At 43.1% G+C, this 17,822-nt stretch overlaps 1 protein-coding gene across 4 annotated transcripts in view; it reads right to left on the reverse strand.

The window, feature by feature from the left end:
- The window catches only part of col11a2 (collagen, type XI, alpha 2), a 42,753-nt gene that overhangs the window by 2,084 nt on the left and 22,847 nt on the right, over positions 1-17,822 (reverse strand). For all 4 annotated transcript variants that reach the window (XM_047344140.1, XM_035182551.2, XM_035182554.2 and 1 more), the window contains 57 exons: positions 17,237-17,452; positions 16,162-16,215; positions 15,689-15,730; positions 15,460-15,522; positions 15,239-15,313; positions 14,945-15,031; positions 14,525-14,581; positions 14,250-14,303; positions 13,994-14,047; positions 13,808-13,861; positions 13,343-13,396; positions 13,116-13,169; positions 12,950-12,994; positions 12,752-12,805; positions 12,049-12,093; positions 11,857-11,910; positions 11,644-11,688; positions 11,254-11,307; positions 11,096-11,140; positions 10,813-10,866; positions 10,656-10,700; positions 10,454-10,507; positions 10,216-10,323; positions 9,690-9,743; positions 9,540-9,593; positions 9,379-9,423; positions 8,841-8,894; positions 8,648-8,692; positions 8,465-8,518; positions 8,265-8,318; positions 7,720-7,773; positions 7,322-7,519; positions 7,159-7,212; positions 6,658-6,765; positions 6,463-6,570; positions 6,252-6,305; positions 6,091-6,144; positions 5,754-5,861; positions 5,334-5,387; positions 5,178-5,231; positions 4,850-4,903; positions 4,692-4,745; positions 4,497-4,604; positions 4,306-4,359; positions 4,147-4,200; positions 4,011-4,064; positions 3,619-3,672; positions 2,816-2,923; positions 2,505-2,558; positions 2,183-2,344; positions 2,030-2,083; positions 1,849-1,884; positions 1,705-1,758; positions 1,319-1,604; positions 1,023-1,135; positions 513-581; positions 165-401 (listed from right to left, as the gene is read on the reverse strand). In XM_047344140.1, the coding sequence (XP_047200096.1) occupies positions 165-401; positions 513-581; positions 1,023-1,135; positions 1,319-1,604; positions 1,705-1,758; positions 1,849-1,884; positions 2,030-2,083; positions 2,183-2,344; positions 2,505-2,558; positions 2,816-2,923; positions 3,619-3,672; positions 4,011-4,064; positions 4,147-4,200; positions 4,306-4,359; positions 4,497-4,604; positions 4,692-4,745; positions 4,850-4,903; positions 5,178-5,231; positions 5,334-5,387; positions 5,754-5,861; positions 6,091-6,144; positions 6,252-6,305; positions 6,463-6,570; positions 6,658-6,765; positions 7,159-7,212; positions 7,322-7,519; positions 7,720-7,773; positions 8,265-8,318; positions 8,465-8,518; positions 8,648-8,692; positions 8,841-8,894; positions 9,379-9,423; positions 9,540-9,593; positions 9,690-9,743; positions 10,216-10,323; positions 10,454-10,507; positions 10,656-10,700; positions 10,813-10,866; positions 11,096-11,140; positions 11,254-11,307; positions 11,644-11,688; positions 11,857-11,910; positions 12,049-12,093; positions 12,752-12,805; positions 12,950-12,994; positions 13,116-13,169; positions 13,343-13,396; positions 13,808-13,861; positions 13,994-14,047; positions 14,250-14,303; positions 14,525-14,581; positions 14,945-15,031; positions 15,239-15,313; positions 15,460-15,522; positions 15,689-15,730; positions 16,162-16,215; positions 17,237-17,452 (4,278 nt within the window). The remainder of the gene's footprint in view (positions 1-164; positions 402-512; positions 582-1,022; positions 1,136-1,318; positions 1,605-1,704; positions 1,759-1,848; positions 1,885-2,029; positions 2,084-2,182; positions 2,345-2,504; positions 2,559-2,815; positions 2,924-3,618; positions 3,673-4,010; positions 4,065-4,146; positions 4,201-4,305; positions 4,360-4,496; positions 4,605-4,691; positions 4,746-4,849; positions 4,904-5,177; positions 5,232-5,333; positions 5,388-5,753; positions 5,862-6,090; positions 6,145-6,251; positions 6,306-6,462; positions 6,571-6,657; positions 6,766-7,158; positions 7,213-7,321; positions 7,520-7,719; positions 7,774-8,264; positions 8,319-8,464; positions 8,519-8,647; positions 8,693-8,840; positions 8,895-9,378; positions 9,424-9,539; positions 9,594-9,689; positions 9,744-10,215; positions 10,324-10,453; positions 10,508-10,655; positions 10,701-10,812; positions 10,867-11,095; positions 11,141-11,253; positions 11,308-11,643; positions 11,689-11,856; positions 11,911-12,048; positions 12,094-12,751; positions 12,806-12,949; positions 12,995-13,115; positions 13,170-13,342; positions 13,397-13,807; positions 13,862-13,993; positions 14,048-14,249; positions 14,304-14,524; positions 14,582-14,944; positions 15,032-15,238; positions 15,314-15,459; positions 15,523-15,688; positions 15,731-16,161; positions 16,216-17,236; positions 17,453-17,822) is intronic.

The raw sequence follows: 17,822 nt of genomic DNA on the forward strand, positions 1-17,822 counted from the left end.
TACTTTTTAGTTTGGTTCATGTCACATAAAGGAGGCTCGGTTAATGACCTATACTGCAGCCAGCCGCCAGGGGGCGAGGTAGAGGTTTTGGCTTCACTTTTAGTGGAGCCGTCATGTCTCAATAGCCTGTGACAGAATCAGTGTGTGTGTGTGTGTGAACTCACAGAACAGCCGTCGATCAAGGCTTTGATGTAAGGGTTGGTCTCGTAGCTCAGCTCCTCCTCGTTGGCGCCCTTCAGGTGCAGCGCCCGGTCGTAGTTGTTATTGGCGCTCTGGTCGGCCCAGGCCACGGAGCGGTGGCAGTGGTACGTGACGTTCTGGTGGGCCTGGACACTCAGGAGACGCAGGAAGCCCAGCTGGACCACACCCACCCGCTCGCCGTTAGAGTCCACGTAGGAGAACTACGAGGACGAGGAAAGAGCATGAGGAAAAATATGCAGAATAAACATAAAGTGAGAAAATATTTAAGTAGAATGGACTAAAAATAAACTCAAAGTGTCGGGGGTTCTAACCTTAGTACCAGTGGAGAACTGACTGTACCAGGATCCTGGAGTCTCCTTGTCCCAGGAGCTCATCTTCACCTGCAAACACAAATGTCCAAGTCACATGGGTTTAGTTTGATATGTGGATTTTTGCACCAATAACTGAAAACAACTTGTTTGAGAAAAAAAGGACATTTTATAAAAGCCTGGATAATTTTCTGAACCAACATCTCATCAGGTTATGATCTCAGCCAAGGAGGTTATGTTTTCACCCCTGGTGGAGGGATGTGATGTGGATCCGAATCCGATTCGATAAAAACCGGCACATTAATGGGACTGGTATCTGTGTGTGTGATGTGCTGCGGCCTGATTGAAGTGAAGGGGACAGTTGGGCCTTGGCGCAGGTATCAGCTCTACCGAGTGAAATTATCATCGTCAAAGTGAGAAATCAGAAGCTGCAAACCCGATTCAGCTAACCAGTTCTAACCCTGAAATGTTAGATTTAATAGATTTATTTTGCTGCTGATTTGTTGGACTGACCGTGTTGATGGTCTTGCTGGGATACAGACACGTCTCTGCTCCGTTGGTGAAATTACAGAAGACCTTGAAGGAGTCTCTGGAGCAGCCCTGGTTGGGGTCGATCCAGTACTCTCCTGCAGAGGGAGACAGAGACAAAGCAAGGTGGAAACATTAGTTTTTATTGAAATTTTAATTTCCCCTTTTTATGTATTGGTTCTTTCAGTTTATGTTCTTGGTTGTTGTCTGTAATTTGCATGAATCAATGAAGGGATCAGCCTCATCTTCATGACGGTACATTTCTGGGTTGAGTCCGTTACCGTCTTTGAGGTCTGGCTGGCTGAGGTGCAGGTCCTGGCAGGTGCGGGCAGGGCTGTCCTGGGTGCCGAGAGGGAAACGCATGGTCTCGATCTCCTGGCGAAGTGAGTTGAGCGAGCCGAAGATCTCCTCCATGCCTTCACTGCCCATCAGGAACTCAGTGCCAGCGGCGTCAGACGCAGGCATGTCGGGGTCGGACTCGGGGAGCAGCTGGCTGGCGTCGATGGAGCGCTTGGACTTGGGACTCCTCTGGATGGGCAGGGGCTGAATGACCTCGCCTGGTGGGCCCTGGCAAGCAAGTTTACAATGGAATCATCAATGAGGTGCAAGAGTGAGCGTAGAGGAATTCAAATGATAAATCCTGACATTTTCACAAAGAATCACTCACAGGAGATCCAGGAGGTCCCTGTACACCCTTTTCTCCCTTTGGACCAGCTCCTCCCTGGAAGAAAAGCATTATAGCATTAAATCAAAGTCGATGAATTATTCATGAACAATGTCAATCACATTGTGGCTTTTAAAATATACTCACAGAAGAACCCTTAGCTCCCTTGATACCTTGAGGACCCTGGAAAAGATACAAGGCTTTAGTTGTATTTCAATGGTGATCATCCTCCATTGTTTTACCATTTTAAATATTTAGCATGAAGCTGAAAAACATGATGGGATCCAGAGGAAGAGGGAAGTGGGGCAGTGTATCGAAGTGCACTCACAGGCAGACCAGGAGGACCAGCAGGGCCGAGGGGTCCGGAGCCTCCGGTCATTCCCTAGAACAACATATGAGACATGAAAATACACAGGAATCTCGACATGAATGTGACTGACAGCGGACGAGTCTGACATGTGACAGAGGTTGCAGGACTCACAGTCTCTCCTTTGGTTCCGGAGGATCCCTGAGGCCCGGAATGACCTCGGTCTCCCTTCTCTCCCTGCTCGCCTGGGGGTCCGATGAGGCCGATAAGACCTGGGTGTCCCTTCTCTCCCTTTGCACCGGGGTCTCCACGCAGACCTGGCAAACCAGGAGGTCCCTGTAGGAGGAGGATGAGAAGAGAAGGGAGAGAAGAAGAAGATGTGAACATGTGGAGAGAGATGGAGGAGGACAGGTGGAGGATTGAAGGATAAGGGAGCAGGAGGAATAAGCTGCTGAGTAAAAGAATACATGAAAAAGAAAAGGTGATGTTATCTCACCAGGGGTCCAGGTGGACCTTTCTGTCCAGCAAGTCCTGGAGATCCTTGTTCCCCCTGAAACACAGATTCATCAATAACACCATCAAACACACGTCGAACACACAAGCTGAATATTGTATTATTTATCTGCTGCATTAACAAATAGAAAAATAATTCAAAAGCTTTGTGTTACTCCTCGTCACTCTTGTGTCACATATGTCTTTGTCTCCTAATCTGATTTTAACTCTTGGTTTTATTTTAATTATTCATGTGTTGATGTGTATAATTATGTCTATAAAGGCACCATGAAATAAAATGTATTATTATTTTACCACTGATCCTGGGAGTCCTCGGAGACCTTCTGTTCCTGGTTTTCCTGCTGGCCCCTGGGGGCCAACGGGGCCGGTTTTTCCTGGTGGGCCAACAGCACCTGAGTCTCCCTGTGAATGACGATGAGGAGAAACAGGATTCAAATGTTTTTGATGAATTATGTAATAAAGTTTTACAATTTGCCACTGACAGAAACATAAACTCAGATTATTGAGAATAAAAGGAGTTTGTACTGTAAAGTAATGGAAATGATTCATTACAACAATTATCCTCACTATCTGAGTGCAGGGCTCCTGCAGGTTCTGCAGACTTTTTAAGACCATAGTGAATAAAATGTAAGATTTATGTTACGTGACAGAAATAAATATCAGAGTCCTAAAGTTCCTTTCACTTCCGCATAAATAGAACATGAACATTATCTCTCAGACTACAGAGACAGTATCAAAGTGTTTCAAACAGACAAGCCGAGTGATCGGAGTGCTTGTGGACGACCAGTTATCAGTTGAATGTTGTTCTTGTTTGTATTTTTATTACTGCATATTAATGTCTGTAGCATTGAGAAAGAACTACAACACATTACAATCCGCCACAATATTTATCTTAAAAAGACAGAAATAGCGTTAAATGAACATTAAGACCAACCTAAATGTGTTCAAGACCTATAATTTGACATATTCAAGACTTTTCAAGGCCTAAAATTCAGATTATTACATTTTTAGACTCCTTAAGACCCCACAGAAATCATGAAGTATTGGTTGTACTGTCTGCTTTGAGTTTAGAACCACAGGGAGCTAAGAAAACTCACCTTGGTTCCCTTCTCTCCCTGACGTCCCTCTGGTCCTCTCGTTCCAGCAGGACCCTGTGAAGTGAAATGAGAAGGATCACTACAAGGTCAGAGCATTATGTCGGCACAACAAATATCCAAAACGGGGAATCCAAACTTAAAACAACGTCACAGTCTGCACATCTGATTAACTACCTCCTGAATAACTGCTGCACTGATGATGCAAAACGAATATTTGTCAAAAAAAACATTTCCTCTCATTTCACCTGCCAGAGTAAAAACAGAACAGGTTTTACGCTGCAACATTCAGCTGATTTGATCTACTACACTGCAGAGAAGAAGCTAAATAGATGGATGCATTTAGACGGCTGATGTGACGTATATGTGGAAGTAGTGCCAGATGAGGACCTTACCCTCTTTCCTAGGGGGCCGGTAGATCCGTTCTCACCAGGAGGTCCAGGGGAGCCCTGCAGTAAGAGGCAGAGAGAATGAATCAGGCTTTTTTAAATACTTCATTCACATGTCTGCATTACTGCGTCTTTGACTTACAGATTCTCCAGCTTCGCCATCTTCTCCTCTCTCTCCCTTGGCGCCATCTTGACCCTGAAGTAAATCAGAGCAGAGTTAAGGTTTTAGAGACGACATGTGCAGCCACAGAAAACATGACTTGAATATGATAATATTAATTATTAAAAAAAAGATACTCACTCTGGGTCCCAGCTCACCAGGCGGTCCGGGATCACCAGGGAAACCAACAGGACCCTGAGGTTAAAGAGAAAGAGGACATTTAAAGAGGAATTCACATGTTCGTTCTGCAGAGAAGTCAACAGTCATCGATCTGTGAACCGATGTCACTGTGTGTGTGTTTGTTGGTGCTCGTCTCTCTGTGGGTGTCTTACCGGGTTTCCTTTGGGTCCGTCGTCTCCAGGTCGTCCTCGTCCTCCAGCAGGTCCAGCAGTTCCAGATTGTCCGCCCTCTCCCTTCTCTCCGCGCTCTCCACGAGGACCCTGCGGCAGGAGGACATGTTATTAACAGATGCTCCTGAAGGTCAGTGAAGGTTCAGACTCCTGATGTCTAAAGACAATCACACTCACCTTCTTTCCAGGTTCTCCGCCAATTCCAGGTGGTCCAGTCTCACCAGACTCTCCCTGCAGGACAAACAGAGCTTCTATTAGTTCACGACACAAGTTGATTGAATTCAGTTTTCCCTTTCTTTTATTTCCATGCTGAAATATCACTTTAATCTCCGAACCTTCTCTCCAATGGCTCCAGGGTTACCCAAACCACCAGGAGGACCTTGAGGACCCTGAAAAACACATACAAAGACATTTCAAACAAAAAAAAGTTTGGTCATGTCGGTCAAAACGGTTGTTATCACCCAAAAAAGAGCTATTTTACTTTTTTACTTATGTAGTCTACAAGTCTACCTGCATAAATTTTACTTGATTCAATCTCAAAAAGAAACCACAGCGATGTTGTGGGATTTCGTACAGAATTTCACTCTTTTAGTCTCATTTAAAACGTTACCACTCACAGTCGGTGCTGCATCAGTGCACTAACAGTTCTACAGAAACACTCACATCAGCACCGTTGGGTCCAGCAGGGCCGCGGGGTCCTGGAGGGCCTGGAGGACCCTGGAAAAACAAACAGGTTTTATCATCATTTATGAATTTTATCAGTGTAAAAAGGAATCACTGAACTGGGCGTCATGGTAACAATGTATTTCTGAAACTCACCAGAGGTCCAACGTCTCCCGTCTCTCCCTTCTCACCTGATGGTCCCGGCAATCCCTGCAGGACGAAGGCAACAGTTACACAAAGAACCAGTTTGATTTAGCAACTTAGCACAGGAGCTCAAAAAAGTTCATGTTAATATTCAATAATAATAAGAATAAGAATAAACTTTATTTTTATGGCACACGTCATTCAGAAGATGCAGCAAAAAGTGTTTCACATAAAAGCAGCATTAAAATGAAAATTATATATAAACAGCAGGTAAAGACAATATTAAAAAGCTGTATGTTGATTAAACAGAATCAAGATGTTGAGACGAAACTAAACAACCATGAGGTCAAAACACGTCAGGAGAAGGCTGGTGGTAAGAAAATGATGTGTGTAATAATTTAATAAAGATATTTTTAATAAAGATATTTTTACCTGCAGTCCGATGGGTCCTGGGGCTCCTGGGAATCCTCTGGATCCTTCGTCACCTTTGGCTCCAAAAGGCCCCTGCTGGCCCCTGGGTCCCAGCTCTCCATCAGCTCCCTGCAGCACAGAGAGACAAACAGAAATAAAGACATGGTGATGACAAGTTTGTTGAAACTCAGCCAGTGATGAACTGTCTGAACTGTCATGTTTGCAGGACTGTTCTGTGAAGTATCTTTACGAGTACATTTCCCTATTTGTTAAGCTCTTTATCAGGTTTTTAGTGCCCGTACACAACCAGGAACAAACAACTGGTTCTGCAAACTGTCTGTCAAAGAGTTGAACTTACAGCAGGACCAGGCTGACCGACGGGACCCATCGGCCCAGGGGGACCAGGAGGACCCTGCCAAAGGAAACAAAACAGTGAGCAAACCAACAACTTCATTCACAAATTTAATTCAGATTATTTCCATTGCAAATACGTCCAACAGTTTGATTTTCGTTACTCACGTGTTCTCCCTTTCCTCCCTTGGCGCCCTTCTGACCATGCTCTCCAACCTCACCCTGAAATGACAAGGAAACATCCACGTCACTGCAGAGTTTGAAACAAAGCGCTGATACTGACAGGGTGGACGCACACGACTGTGCAACCACACTGAGCCCCACCGGACTTTTGAAAAGGACGCTTTGAAAGGGATGGCTGCTTCTTCGAGTTACTGACCTTGTCTCCGTCCTCTCCGGGTACTCCAGGTGGTCCGGCGGGGCCAGGCAGACCCACGGGGCCCTGCACTCCGTCACGACCTGCCGATCCAATAGGTCCTTTCTCGCCCTTAACAGGAGAAAGAGCAGAATTAAGAGTTGATGTTTTTGTTTCTTAAGCTGGATGGAGAAAGTGCAAAATCTCCAGAGTACTCACAGGAACTCCCTTCTCTCCAGAGGGTCCAGGTGGCCCCTGAGGGCCTGGTCTGCCAGGAGGTCCTACAGGTCCAGCAGTACCAGCTTGTCCCCTCTCACCAGGAGACCCCTGCAAAGGTACAGCATCATAAAGACAGATGTTGTTAATGATTCTCTTTACAGAAGTACAGAGTCAAACTGTGACTGTGAAATGATTTGATCATGAAATATTCAAACATTTGAAAAAATAGAGATTTATAGGCAGAAACAAACACAAAGGTTGATGCTGATCCAAGTCAGATAGAACTAGTTGTGTGTCTGTGTCTTGAGATATTTATGTTTTCACCTCAGTCCATTTGTTACGATTACGCAAAAACTACAGAACAGAATTCCACGAAACGAGGATGTGACATGGGCCAAGAAAGAACTTTGTAAAAACAGGCAGATCTGGGAATCACGTAAGAACTCTACTGAGTGATGTTCTAATTTTGAGAATGAATCGTTCATTGGGTTTGAGACTTACAGCAGGTCCAGGAGGTCCGGCAGGTCCTTCACTTCCCTTCAGTCCTCCACCTCCCTGCAAAAAAAGACAAAAATGTTTTAGGCATAAGTCAAATTATTGATCTTATCTTAAGTATCAGCCTGATAATCTACACTGTGTTTACTTTTGTTTAGGTCATACTCACAGGGGTTCCAGGAAGTCCTCTCTCACCGGGGAAGCCTCTCAGTCCTGAGGGCCCATCTTTTCCGGGGCCTCCTGGGGGTCCAGAATCTCCCTTGGTGCCCTCCTTTCCTGAGGGACCAGAAAGTCCCTGCTCTCCAGGTGGACCCGGGGGTCCGGGATGGCCGCGCTCGCCCAAGGGGCCCGTCTCTCCTGATGGACCCTGGGTGGACGGAGAAACAGATGGAGATGGAGAGAAAGAGAGGAGACGAGGATGTTGGCAGAGGAAAGAGGAAACAAAGGGAATTGATAGGTTGTGTAGAGAAAAACAAAAAACAAAAAGAGGAACAGGTTGTGGTGTTGTGTTGAAAACCAGCTGATTTGTCGTATTACAAACTTGTGAACTGAGTTTATGAAACTCACCTGAGGTCCAACGACTCCAGGAGGCCCAGGTGGACCCATCTTACCTTGGAAACCCTGCAGGAGATAAACTCAGTTATTAGAGATTACTGTGACCGTGAAGTCATTGCTTGGATTAGATATAAGGAAAGTGTGTCAGGTGCATATTTATTTCCCCCTGATTTCTCTTAAAACCAACCTGCCTCATTTTCTTATCAAAATGTCTGCAAATGGAAGTAAAAATTAAAACACAGGGACGAGAGTTATCAGGTTACAGGTAGAGGAGCATAAAAATAAATAAACTTTTGTGTTTTGTGTGTTAAGAAATTGTAGAGGGAATACATGATGTCAACATTGGACAGATACCAGAAATCTATAATATGGATTAATAGTATATAGACATATCCTTCTGCCTTGTACACCTTATGGGATCCTTATTTATCTATTCTATTATTTTTGCATCTGTTTAAAAGGGAAAAAAAATGGTATAAATTGTTTGAACATGTGAATAATTGATCAATAAAAAGACAATAAACCATAAATATTAAAAATAAATATATTAAACGTACAACTTCTCCTCTCTGGCCAGGGTGTCCAGGCAGCCCATCCTTTCCTGGTGGTCCCTGTGAGGAAACATCAAATATCAATTAATGATGATCTCTACTTTAAGACAGTTTTCCCTATAAACACGAATGATTAACAGCCAAGTGATTCCACATCAAACGGATACAGTCAATAAAATATAACTGGAGATAGAGGGTTTTCTTACAGGAGGTCCCTTTGGTCCGGGGAAACCGTTGGCTCCCTGGGGCCCGGGCAATCCCTGGTGAGACAACAACACACGATATAATCACAACATATAACGTCATCAAACAGTCTTATGAACATGTTATATATGACGCCCACAACTCAAACAGGAAATGATTTCAGGGAGTGAAAATGAAGAGCTTACCCTCTCTCCGAGAGGACCTGATGGGCCATCGCTTCCTGAGGTTCCCTAGGAAATAAAAAATGAAAATGACATTTAATAAACAGAATGTATAAATACTCATTTCTACATCTAAATATATAGAGAATAATTTTCTAAAGATAATAATTTTCTGTGAAATTATTAGATCATTTAAAAATGAAAGGTGTGGACAAACCTTTGCTCCTGATTTCCCGGTGGCGCCCCTCGGTCCTCTCTGCCCTCTGGGGCCCTGATGGTCACAAGCAGAGAAAAGCCTTCGTCAGTCAGGAGCAATTAAATGTGACGCTCTCTGTCACTACAGTTTATGACACATCTCTATTTCCTCCTACTATCCAGAAATTAAGCCCAAATATCACGGATAAGAACTCTGCCATCTTGCAGTGATGACGTCATTTGGAGCCTGTGCAGTAGAGATCAGTGTCTTCACCCGTTTCTGTCAGATAACTAATTATGAACACGAACACTTGAAGATACATCAGTGTGATAAGAACGACCTAAAATGAAAGAAACCATCGAGGGGAAAATATATTTTTGTTTAGACCATGTCCCAGATGCTAACATGGAGGAGGCAGGGTTTATGACCTGTCCTGTAGCAAACCACCAGGGGGCGATCAAAGCACTTTGCTTTTTCATACATGTTTTTCTACAGATTTTGGGTCACATCAAATCACAGCAGAAACAAAACGTTCAAAAGTTCAAAGAGTGAAATTTACCGTTGGTCCTCTTTGTCCTCTTGGTCCTGCTTTGCCAGAAAGACCCTGAAAAATACAACAAGAATAATTACAGGCTCAAGAGGCTCAAGACTTCAGTCTAGATAAAGAGTCTGTATCACTGTGAGAACTTTTATAGCTTTAATCAAAAACTGCCGACTCACCCTTGTTCCCTTCTCGCCGTTTGAACCAGGGAAACCTGGGAATCCGAGGGATCCCTAAACAAACCAAATCAACATCAGCACAGTTTTACACCAGGACGAGGACGGAGATGCAGTCAGTGAATAGACGAGCCAGGGGGGTGTCTCTCTCACCTTAGGTCCTTGTCTTCCAGGATATCCAGGGAGTCCAGGTACACCAAGTTTACCCTGGAATCACATGATCACATCATTAATAACCTGAATCACACAGATGCCATTTTGCTTAAAGATTACTGACGTTTCCACAGAAGTTTGTATTAAGAACTGCCAATAATGATGATTATATTCTGTAATACGAGATGATATTTTATTACAATCACATTAAAATGCAATGAACTGAGTGTAAGGCAGCCGTGGACATTCTTCATTCAAATATACTTTTGGTACAATCTTAAAATCTGTTTCACCAAATGTACAAACAACCACAAGAGGGCAGCACGATGACATTTCCTTGCCAAACGTATTATAACAAAGAGGCCTTCCCTTGATTTAAAGGAAATGAAAAATATCGTAAGAAATTAATGGATATCATCTTAATTTTCAGTTTAAACAGCAAACGACGCTGCTCAGAACATCGGGAGCTGATCTCATGTTGCAAAGAGCAGTTCATGTTATCTCGTCCGTGCTCAACGTGTCGTACCTTCTCTCCAACAAGTCCGAGTGGTCCGATCTCACCAGGGGGTCCGACACGACCCTTCGGCCCCTCTGGACCGTCCTCTCCTCTGGGTCCTGGTACTCCGAGCTCTCCCTGTCAGCAGCACACAGAACAAAAGCTCAGCCGTCAGAAATAATCAACACAACATAGCAAGAGTAATATCTAAAGATCAATTCATCGTTACATGAACGAACCAATGAACCAATCGGTTACTCCATCTTACCCTCTCTCCCTTGGAGCCAAAATCTCCTTTAACTCCAGGGAAACCATCTTCTCCCTAGAAACACAAATAACCGTAAAAAATATATATAAACATGCAGCAAAAGAAAATATGAACCTTGTTATTGAAAGGAACATTTTTCTACTGTGCATCAATCGTCATTGAAGGGACATTATTTCCAAAGTGAGAGACGTGTATCACTTACCTTCTCTCCCTTGTGTCCCTTCAGGCCACGAATTCCCTGTCCTCCCTGCAATCAAAGGATTCAATAATCAGGACAATGGTACTCCAAAGAATTTCCAAAGTCTTGTGTTTGCGAGGTCATTTTGTATTTGCTTTCTGTAAAGATGAACTGCACCAACCTTGATGCCACGAGGGCCAGGATAGCCGATAGCACCCTGAGGACCGTTGGGACCCTGGAGAAGGTCAAAAGAAGAAGGACCAGTTAACAACACAATAAATATTTTGCAAAATAGACACAACACAATTTAAGTAACTGCACCAAGACTTTACTCTGGATATGCATTTTAATCTATTTATTTCGGTTTTAGTATATTTTTTCCTGCTTAGAGTCAAATGTAATTGTTGAATTGCGTTTGTCAGATGGAGGCGACGTGCTGTGATGGTGTTATGATTGACACCCACATGATTTCCTTTGGTGCCAGCAGGCCCCTCCTTCCCTGGGTGACCCTGAGAAGAGATGACAGAAAGCTCAAGCTTCATAAAGACGTCCTGCGCTGGTGGATTCAACTTAATTCATAGATTTATATTTATTTAAAAGATAAAGGGAGAGACAAACGTACAGGAGGTCCGTCAGCACCGGGCATTCCTGGCAGACCTGGTTTTCCTGTGGGACCCTGATGGACAGGAAGACAAGGTGAGTGACATCATTTAGTGGACAGAAGAAGCCATGAACGATATCTACTTCAAATGTCTGATATCTGGATAAAGTTTGTTCGCTGATCAGAAATCCAAATGTATCTCAGAAAGCTCTACTCCACATCCAGACGGTGGCTTCGACAAGCACCAACAACACATGGACGATAATGTCTCTCATCCACACAGATCGTAAAGTAGTTGCACTGATCAGGGGCCAGATCTGTGCTTTCTACTCCACTACATTTTTACAATGCTTTGCGGAGCATGTTCACATTAACTTCCTGTATCTTTTTAGGACAGAACGACTTTCTTACTTTCTCTCCTGGAGGTCCAAGGGCTCCCTGAGGTCCTGCCATTCCCTGCATAAGAAAAAAAAATTAATTAAACATCAGAGTCATGAATGGAATAAATCCACATGTTTAATATGACAGTTTCCTTTGTGTAAGCACGTCTTTGCTCTTTGTCACACAGCTTAGTGGTGAAAGAGTCACATGTATTCGATAATGACGACGATTCCTCTGTCTCACCTGAGTTCCTGGGGTTCCCTGCTGACCTGGAGGTCCTGGTTCTCCTTGGGGACCCTGAAGATCACAGAGAAGGAGACATGAGGAAGAGAGAATCACAGATTTGGTGTCATCACAGCAAGTTATGCTACTAATTCTCTTCTGATTCAAAAGCTTAATAATAAGGTTGAGAGTGTAACTAGAAGTGACACTGACCAAGTTTCCTTTGGGACCATAGGGCCCGTCGTTTCCTCGCACACCCTGAGAGGAAGAGAGGACAAATAAAGACAACGTCAACAATGAGAAAACAAAAACACAAGGTTGAAAACCCTGATATCTAAATGTATATCTTTAGATCTGCTCAAAGAGGAACTCTGCCTATTTATACAGATTCATGTCTGTGATGCATGTCACATATTTTCATATTTTCTTTAATATATTGTACATTCATTTTTATACATTTAATTTATTTTATAGTTTTTTTCCCACTTTTTTCTCTTGTACATTAGAATTTGCTTTATTTTCTGCCTGTATTTTTCTACTTACTATCTTCCTAATGCACCAAACACCAGAGCAAATTCCTTGTAGGTTGAAAATCTACTTAGGACTCAATTTGGTTCAGATTTTGAAGGTTTACAAGTTTAGTGAAAGACAAACATTGAGAGACAAAAGAGCTCTACCACTCTACATGTAAATATAATGTGTGGATGTCAAATGGATCCTGTGGATTTGGCTGCTTGAATCCTGGGTGATACTTGGTGTTTTGAGGCGACTGTTGGAACGGTACATGATCATTTTTACATTTCTGGACATCCCCGTCTTTCAGTGTTGTTTCGGGAGGTGCTGTGGATGTTCAGCGGTTAAACAGCGCTGCCAAAACAACAGTGGAACAATGTAGTTTGAACATTTTTGCACTCACAGGAGGTCCAGAGATTCCAGGAGGACCCTTGGGTCCGAGCAAACCACGAGGTCCCTACACACACACACACACACACACACAAGGACGCGTTAGTGAAGAAACACACACATATTTTCCCAGAAGTCAAGATAAGTTGCGTGGGAAAATTGACAATAAGGAGAAATTTAAAATCAGCAGAGTTGTCATGGAAACACTCACTGGTTCACCTGGGAGACCCCTGGGTCCGACCTCTCCATCGTCTCCCTGGAAACCACACACAGAAACAACAGGTCAATGGCGGAAAGATGCTGATTATAAAGAGACACCGAGTGACACACGGTGCCGCTGGAGTCAAGTCAGATTCTTTTCTCATAACACGTCATACCCTCTCTCCGTCCTCTCCTTGAGGTCCTGCGGGTCCCAGGGATCCTGTGTCACCCTGCGGAGATGAACGATTTGAGGAGTGAGGGATCAGAAAACTCTTCACCGCTGCTTACGAACAGATTATTCAAGTATTCACGTTCTTATACATGTTCAAAGACAAGGTCGTTGCCGTGTTCTGAGCGGTCACACTGTCGTCTGAGTCTGCGTATGTGGCGTTGTGATGCTCACCCTGTGTCCTTTGTCACCGGGCAAACCAGGAAGACCATCGAAGCCACGGTCACCCTGAGAGAGACACACACATGTGAGGAATTATCACTGTAACGCAGGAGGTAGAAATACAGCTGATTGACAGTTGAAGCTGTGACTCTCAGTCAGTTCTTCTCACAGGAGATGGAACCCACTCACCAGAGTTACAGAGAACAGACGCTCAGGGAGTGAAGGAGGAAACTTTCTCCTTGTTCACACTCACTGAAACATCAAACTCTAATCAAGCAGCTTTAAGGTAAAAATGGTTCATTGTGTTGCTTTAATACTGAGAATATGTAGAAGACATCCAAAGAAAAATGTATATATTTAAATTCAAGTACAAGTTTGTATGAATTGACAGATTTAATTTTTCATGAATGGAGATCTGTCCCATGCATGTCTGTTAATCTGGTGACGTCCGTTAGCGAATGACACCAGAGACGTTACCTTAGAACCAGACTCTCCGGGCATTCCTCTGGCACCATCGGCTCCAGCCCGGCCCTGTCAGGACACAAGCAGAGGAACGATGTGATCACACGTTAAGTGTTGGCTCCTGAGTTAATGACTTCAAATTTATAATCTTTACATTAAAAAAACGAAATAAAGAGACTTGACTGTTTTTTTTATACTCACTCTTCTTCCTGATTTGCCTGGAGGACCCATCAAACCATGGGGTCCCCTGGGGCCCTGACAAATGAATCAGATAACTGTGATAAATGTCTGTCATATGGTAATACTGTATATATCTATATGTATATATAAGTTTAATAATAACATACACAATAGTGAAATTTGAAAGAGAGGGTTAATAACACATGATTTGATGTAAAATAATTATTTGAGTGATTTGATTGTTGCTGTGAGGTGACAGTTCAGGTTGAGTTTTTACCTGAGGACCAGGGTCCCCACCCTCTCCCTTCAGGCCAGAACTTCCAGGGTTCCCCTGAAACAGAAACCATCATCATCATCATCATCATCATCATCATCATCATCATCATCATCATCATCATCATCATCATCATCATCATCATCATCAAAACTCTTCATCCTTCGAAGTTGCATTCAAGAAACAAAAATAAAAAACACGTAATAAGAAACCATTTACATGATTAAAATCCAAAACCATATGTCAAAGTGATATGTCATATGTGACTGGTAACATACCAGGGGTCCGGGGCGTCCAGTGAATCCCATTGGTCCAGATGGTCCTTTCAGAGCCATCTGCAGACAACAACACGTCACAATCAATGATCATAGAGGCACATGGCTGCTGGAGGAAAATCTCATTCACACACAATTTAAATAATAAAAGAGAACTTCAGCTCAAATGTCTGTAATGTTTCGAAGTTAGTGTGTGTTCACGTGGTGTCGGAATCATTTGAAAAATTTGTTAGAACTACTCAGAACTTATTAACCAATTAACATTATTTTACAATCAGCTTTGAATAGTAGCTTTTAATGTGAAGACTCATAAGCCCCTGACACAACTTTTTAGCCATGACAAACATTTTTAAGATTAACATGCACGTTTTAGAACATGTTACACCTGATATCCACAGTGGAAATGTAAAAGTGACGACTGACCCTGGCCTGAGACAAGATGGCCGCTGCCTGAGCCTCCTGGGCGGAAACAGCGGGACCCTTATCTCCTCCACTCTGACCAAAACGGAACTGCACAGAGAAAAGGGAAAAAGTTAAAGGAATATTTGAATTTAATGTATTAACAATAAAATCATCTAATGAACAATTACCTCAACAAAGAGAAAAGACAGATTTGAAATGTGGAGCTGTGGTCGGCACCAGTGTGGCCAGTTTTCATGATTCAATCAAAAAAACAAAACAGCAAACCATCAAAATCTGAATTTCAAGGTGACTCACAGGCAACATGACAGAGGTTCCAGGAGGTCCAGGGACTCCGTCAGCTCCAGGCAGACCAGCTTTACCAGGAAGACCCTGAGGAGTGGAGAGAAGGGGCAGCGAACTTGACGGGTGGTGGTGATGGGATGCAGCTCATTTTATTTTTTCAAAGTTCATGTTCAATGACCAATAATGTCTCGGATTTGTCTGTGCACCGACTTTTCAGATAAAGAAACACTCACCCTCTCGCCAGGGTCGCCAAGAGAACCGGGAGGTCCAGAGGAGCCGGGGGGGCCGGTCGGACCCTGAAAGAGGAGGTGTTCAGATTTTCAACTCACACTCCAGAAATAATGTCAATGTTATGTTAAACTGTCAACAGGCAAATTACTCTAATTCTGTAAATAAGAACGAAGGAACTGACCTAGAAGAGATTGTATCTAATATAAAGGTATAAGTAAAAAAACAACTTACAGCAGGTCCCTCAGATCCTGGAGGTCCTTCAATCAACATACCCTGCAAAAATCAAAAAGTTACACATAAAATGCAGGATCAACAAGTACAAACAAGTACACACACTGCAGTACACATCCTTCTGGAGACACCGGCAGCTGACATATGATGGGGGACAGGTCGTACGAGTTTACATAAACTTTTAATGAACGTTTTTACAAATGATTGACATCTGCTCTAATTTACACTGATAAATCCTGTTTATCATCTGCGTCAAGGAGGTTATGTTTTCATCTGCGTTAGTCTGCGTTAGTCCTCATCTAATGAACTTAGATTGTTGTATGTACTATTGTTCTATTTTCTCTGCTCATGTTCTTTAGTCTCATTTGTTCTGTCTGCTGCTGTTTTTTGCTTGTAAAGCACTTTGTAACATTGATAAGAAAAGTGCTCTATAAACCAATAGTACTATTATTATTATTATTATTGTAACTTACAGGCTCCAAGACAGCGGGTTCTCCTTTCTCTCCTTTATGGCCTCTGACAGCAGCCTGAGGAAAACACACATGTAGCCAACAACACGGCACAGTCAGTACAGATAGTCGCACACATTGTAAAACTAAACCGACAATTACATTACACTCTATTACACCAGTGTAGAAAACAGAATGATAACCTGCTTCGTCCAAAAACCGATGATTTAATGGTTCTCACTACTTGCAGAACATTGTCTGCGTGGATACAGAGAATCGTCTGGGCTTAGCAGCTCTACATGAAGCTATACACTGACATGAATGGCATTCAGAACTAAAGATGCAGCAAGCAGAGTGTTGCTGCACTTCATAATGCCTCTTTATGCAGTGTATGTAACATTCAAGTTATCCTTTATGTTCATTAGGATCCCAAATAGCCGATACCGTGGTAATAGCTATTCTTCCTCGGGTCCTGTAATAAAACCCTTTTCAACCAACATGTGAGGAATCGTTTTGGTCCTTAAAGTATTTGTAATTAAATGTATTCAAATTAAAGATTCTCTGTGATTGGTTGAGTTTGCCAAGTATGAAACGGAATCTATAAATAGACTTTACATTGTGACCGTTTTTAATTTATTAACGTCACATTGGGTCGTAAACTAAAGAGGTTGTTCACAGCCGATCATAGATTGTGAATCAAAATGGACGTAGACTCTAAGTGAAGCCAGTGCAGAAAGCTGATTTCTCTGGAATGACCAGCAGAGGGCGACTCCACTGGTAGTTTCTATAGAAGTCTATGAGAAAATGACTCTAATTGTCACTTGCTTTATAACGTCAGTAAACATTTTCCTCAGGAGTTTATGTCTCATCTCTAGTTTAAGTGGTAATTATGGTTATATTCTCCCTCCCAGTCTTTGCAGGTAGTCACCATGAATAAGAGGGTCAATATGTCTCAGCGATAAATAAATAACATATGGCTCCACAATGGCTTTTGAATGACGGCAAACTCAAACAAGCTATTTGACATTTTGGCAAAGATTGGGATTCAGAGTTGGTTGAAATGGATTTTTTTTTTTGCCTCTGAAGCAAAACTACTTACGCCTCCCTCGTCTGTCACAGCGGACAGGGCGGGGCCCATGTTGGCATCGAGCTCTCCAGTCTCCATTAACGGCTCATTGTAGTCCCTGTAGGAATAGTCGTATTCCTTAAGGCCCACGTCCCCAGTCACATACTCCTCAGTGAAGACGTCTTCGCCCCCACCGCCTGCCTTGGTGGCATCCACCTCCTCTCCCACCAACGTCGGCTCCACCTGGGGCTGGTTTGGGGTTTATCGAAAGCCACGATGGGATAGGTGGAGGGGTTACGAGAGGATGAATCAAGAAGAAGAGGAATGGACAGTGGATGGAGGAGGGGGAGTTAAGTATGATGGGAAAGTGTTAGTGCAGGGAAGAGAAATACAGGATCAGAGTGGAAGAGAGGGGCATATATAGAAAAACGTGAGTCTTACCTTCTGCAAATGAACAGTGACACAGGGACAGTAAACAAAAAGACATCTGACAGACTCTATCAGTCCGTCGTGCCGTAACTCCCATTTTCTCATCTGAATTCTGGATTAGCGTTTTCATCCTGCGATCTTACATCTTCTATTAAACGTCTTCTGTTGAGCTTATAATAGTCGGTGTTTC

This window comes from Hippoglossus stenolepis, chromosome 17, assembly GCF_022539355.2.
Source record: "Hippoglossus stenolepis isolate QCI-W04-F060 chromosome 17, HSTE1.2, whole genome shotgun sequence".
In the NCBI taxonomy this organism is placed as follows: domain Eukaryota; kingdom Metazoa; phylum Chordata; class Actinopteri; order Pleuronectiformes; family Pleuronectidae; genus Hippoglossus; species Hippoglossus stenolepis.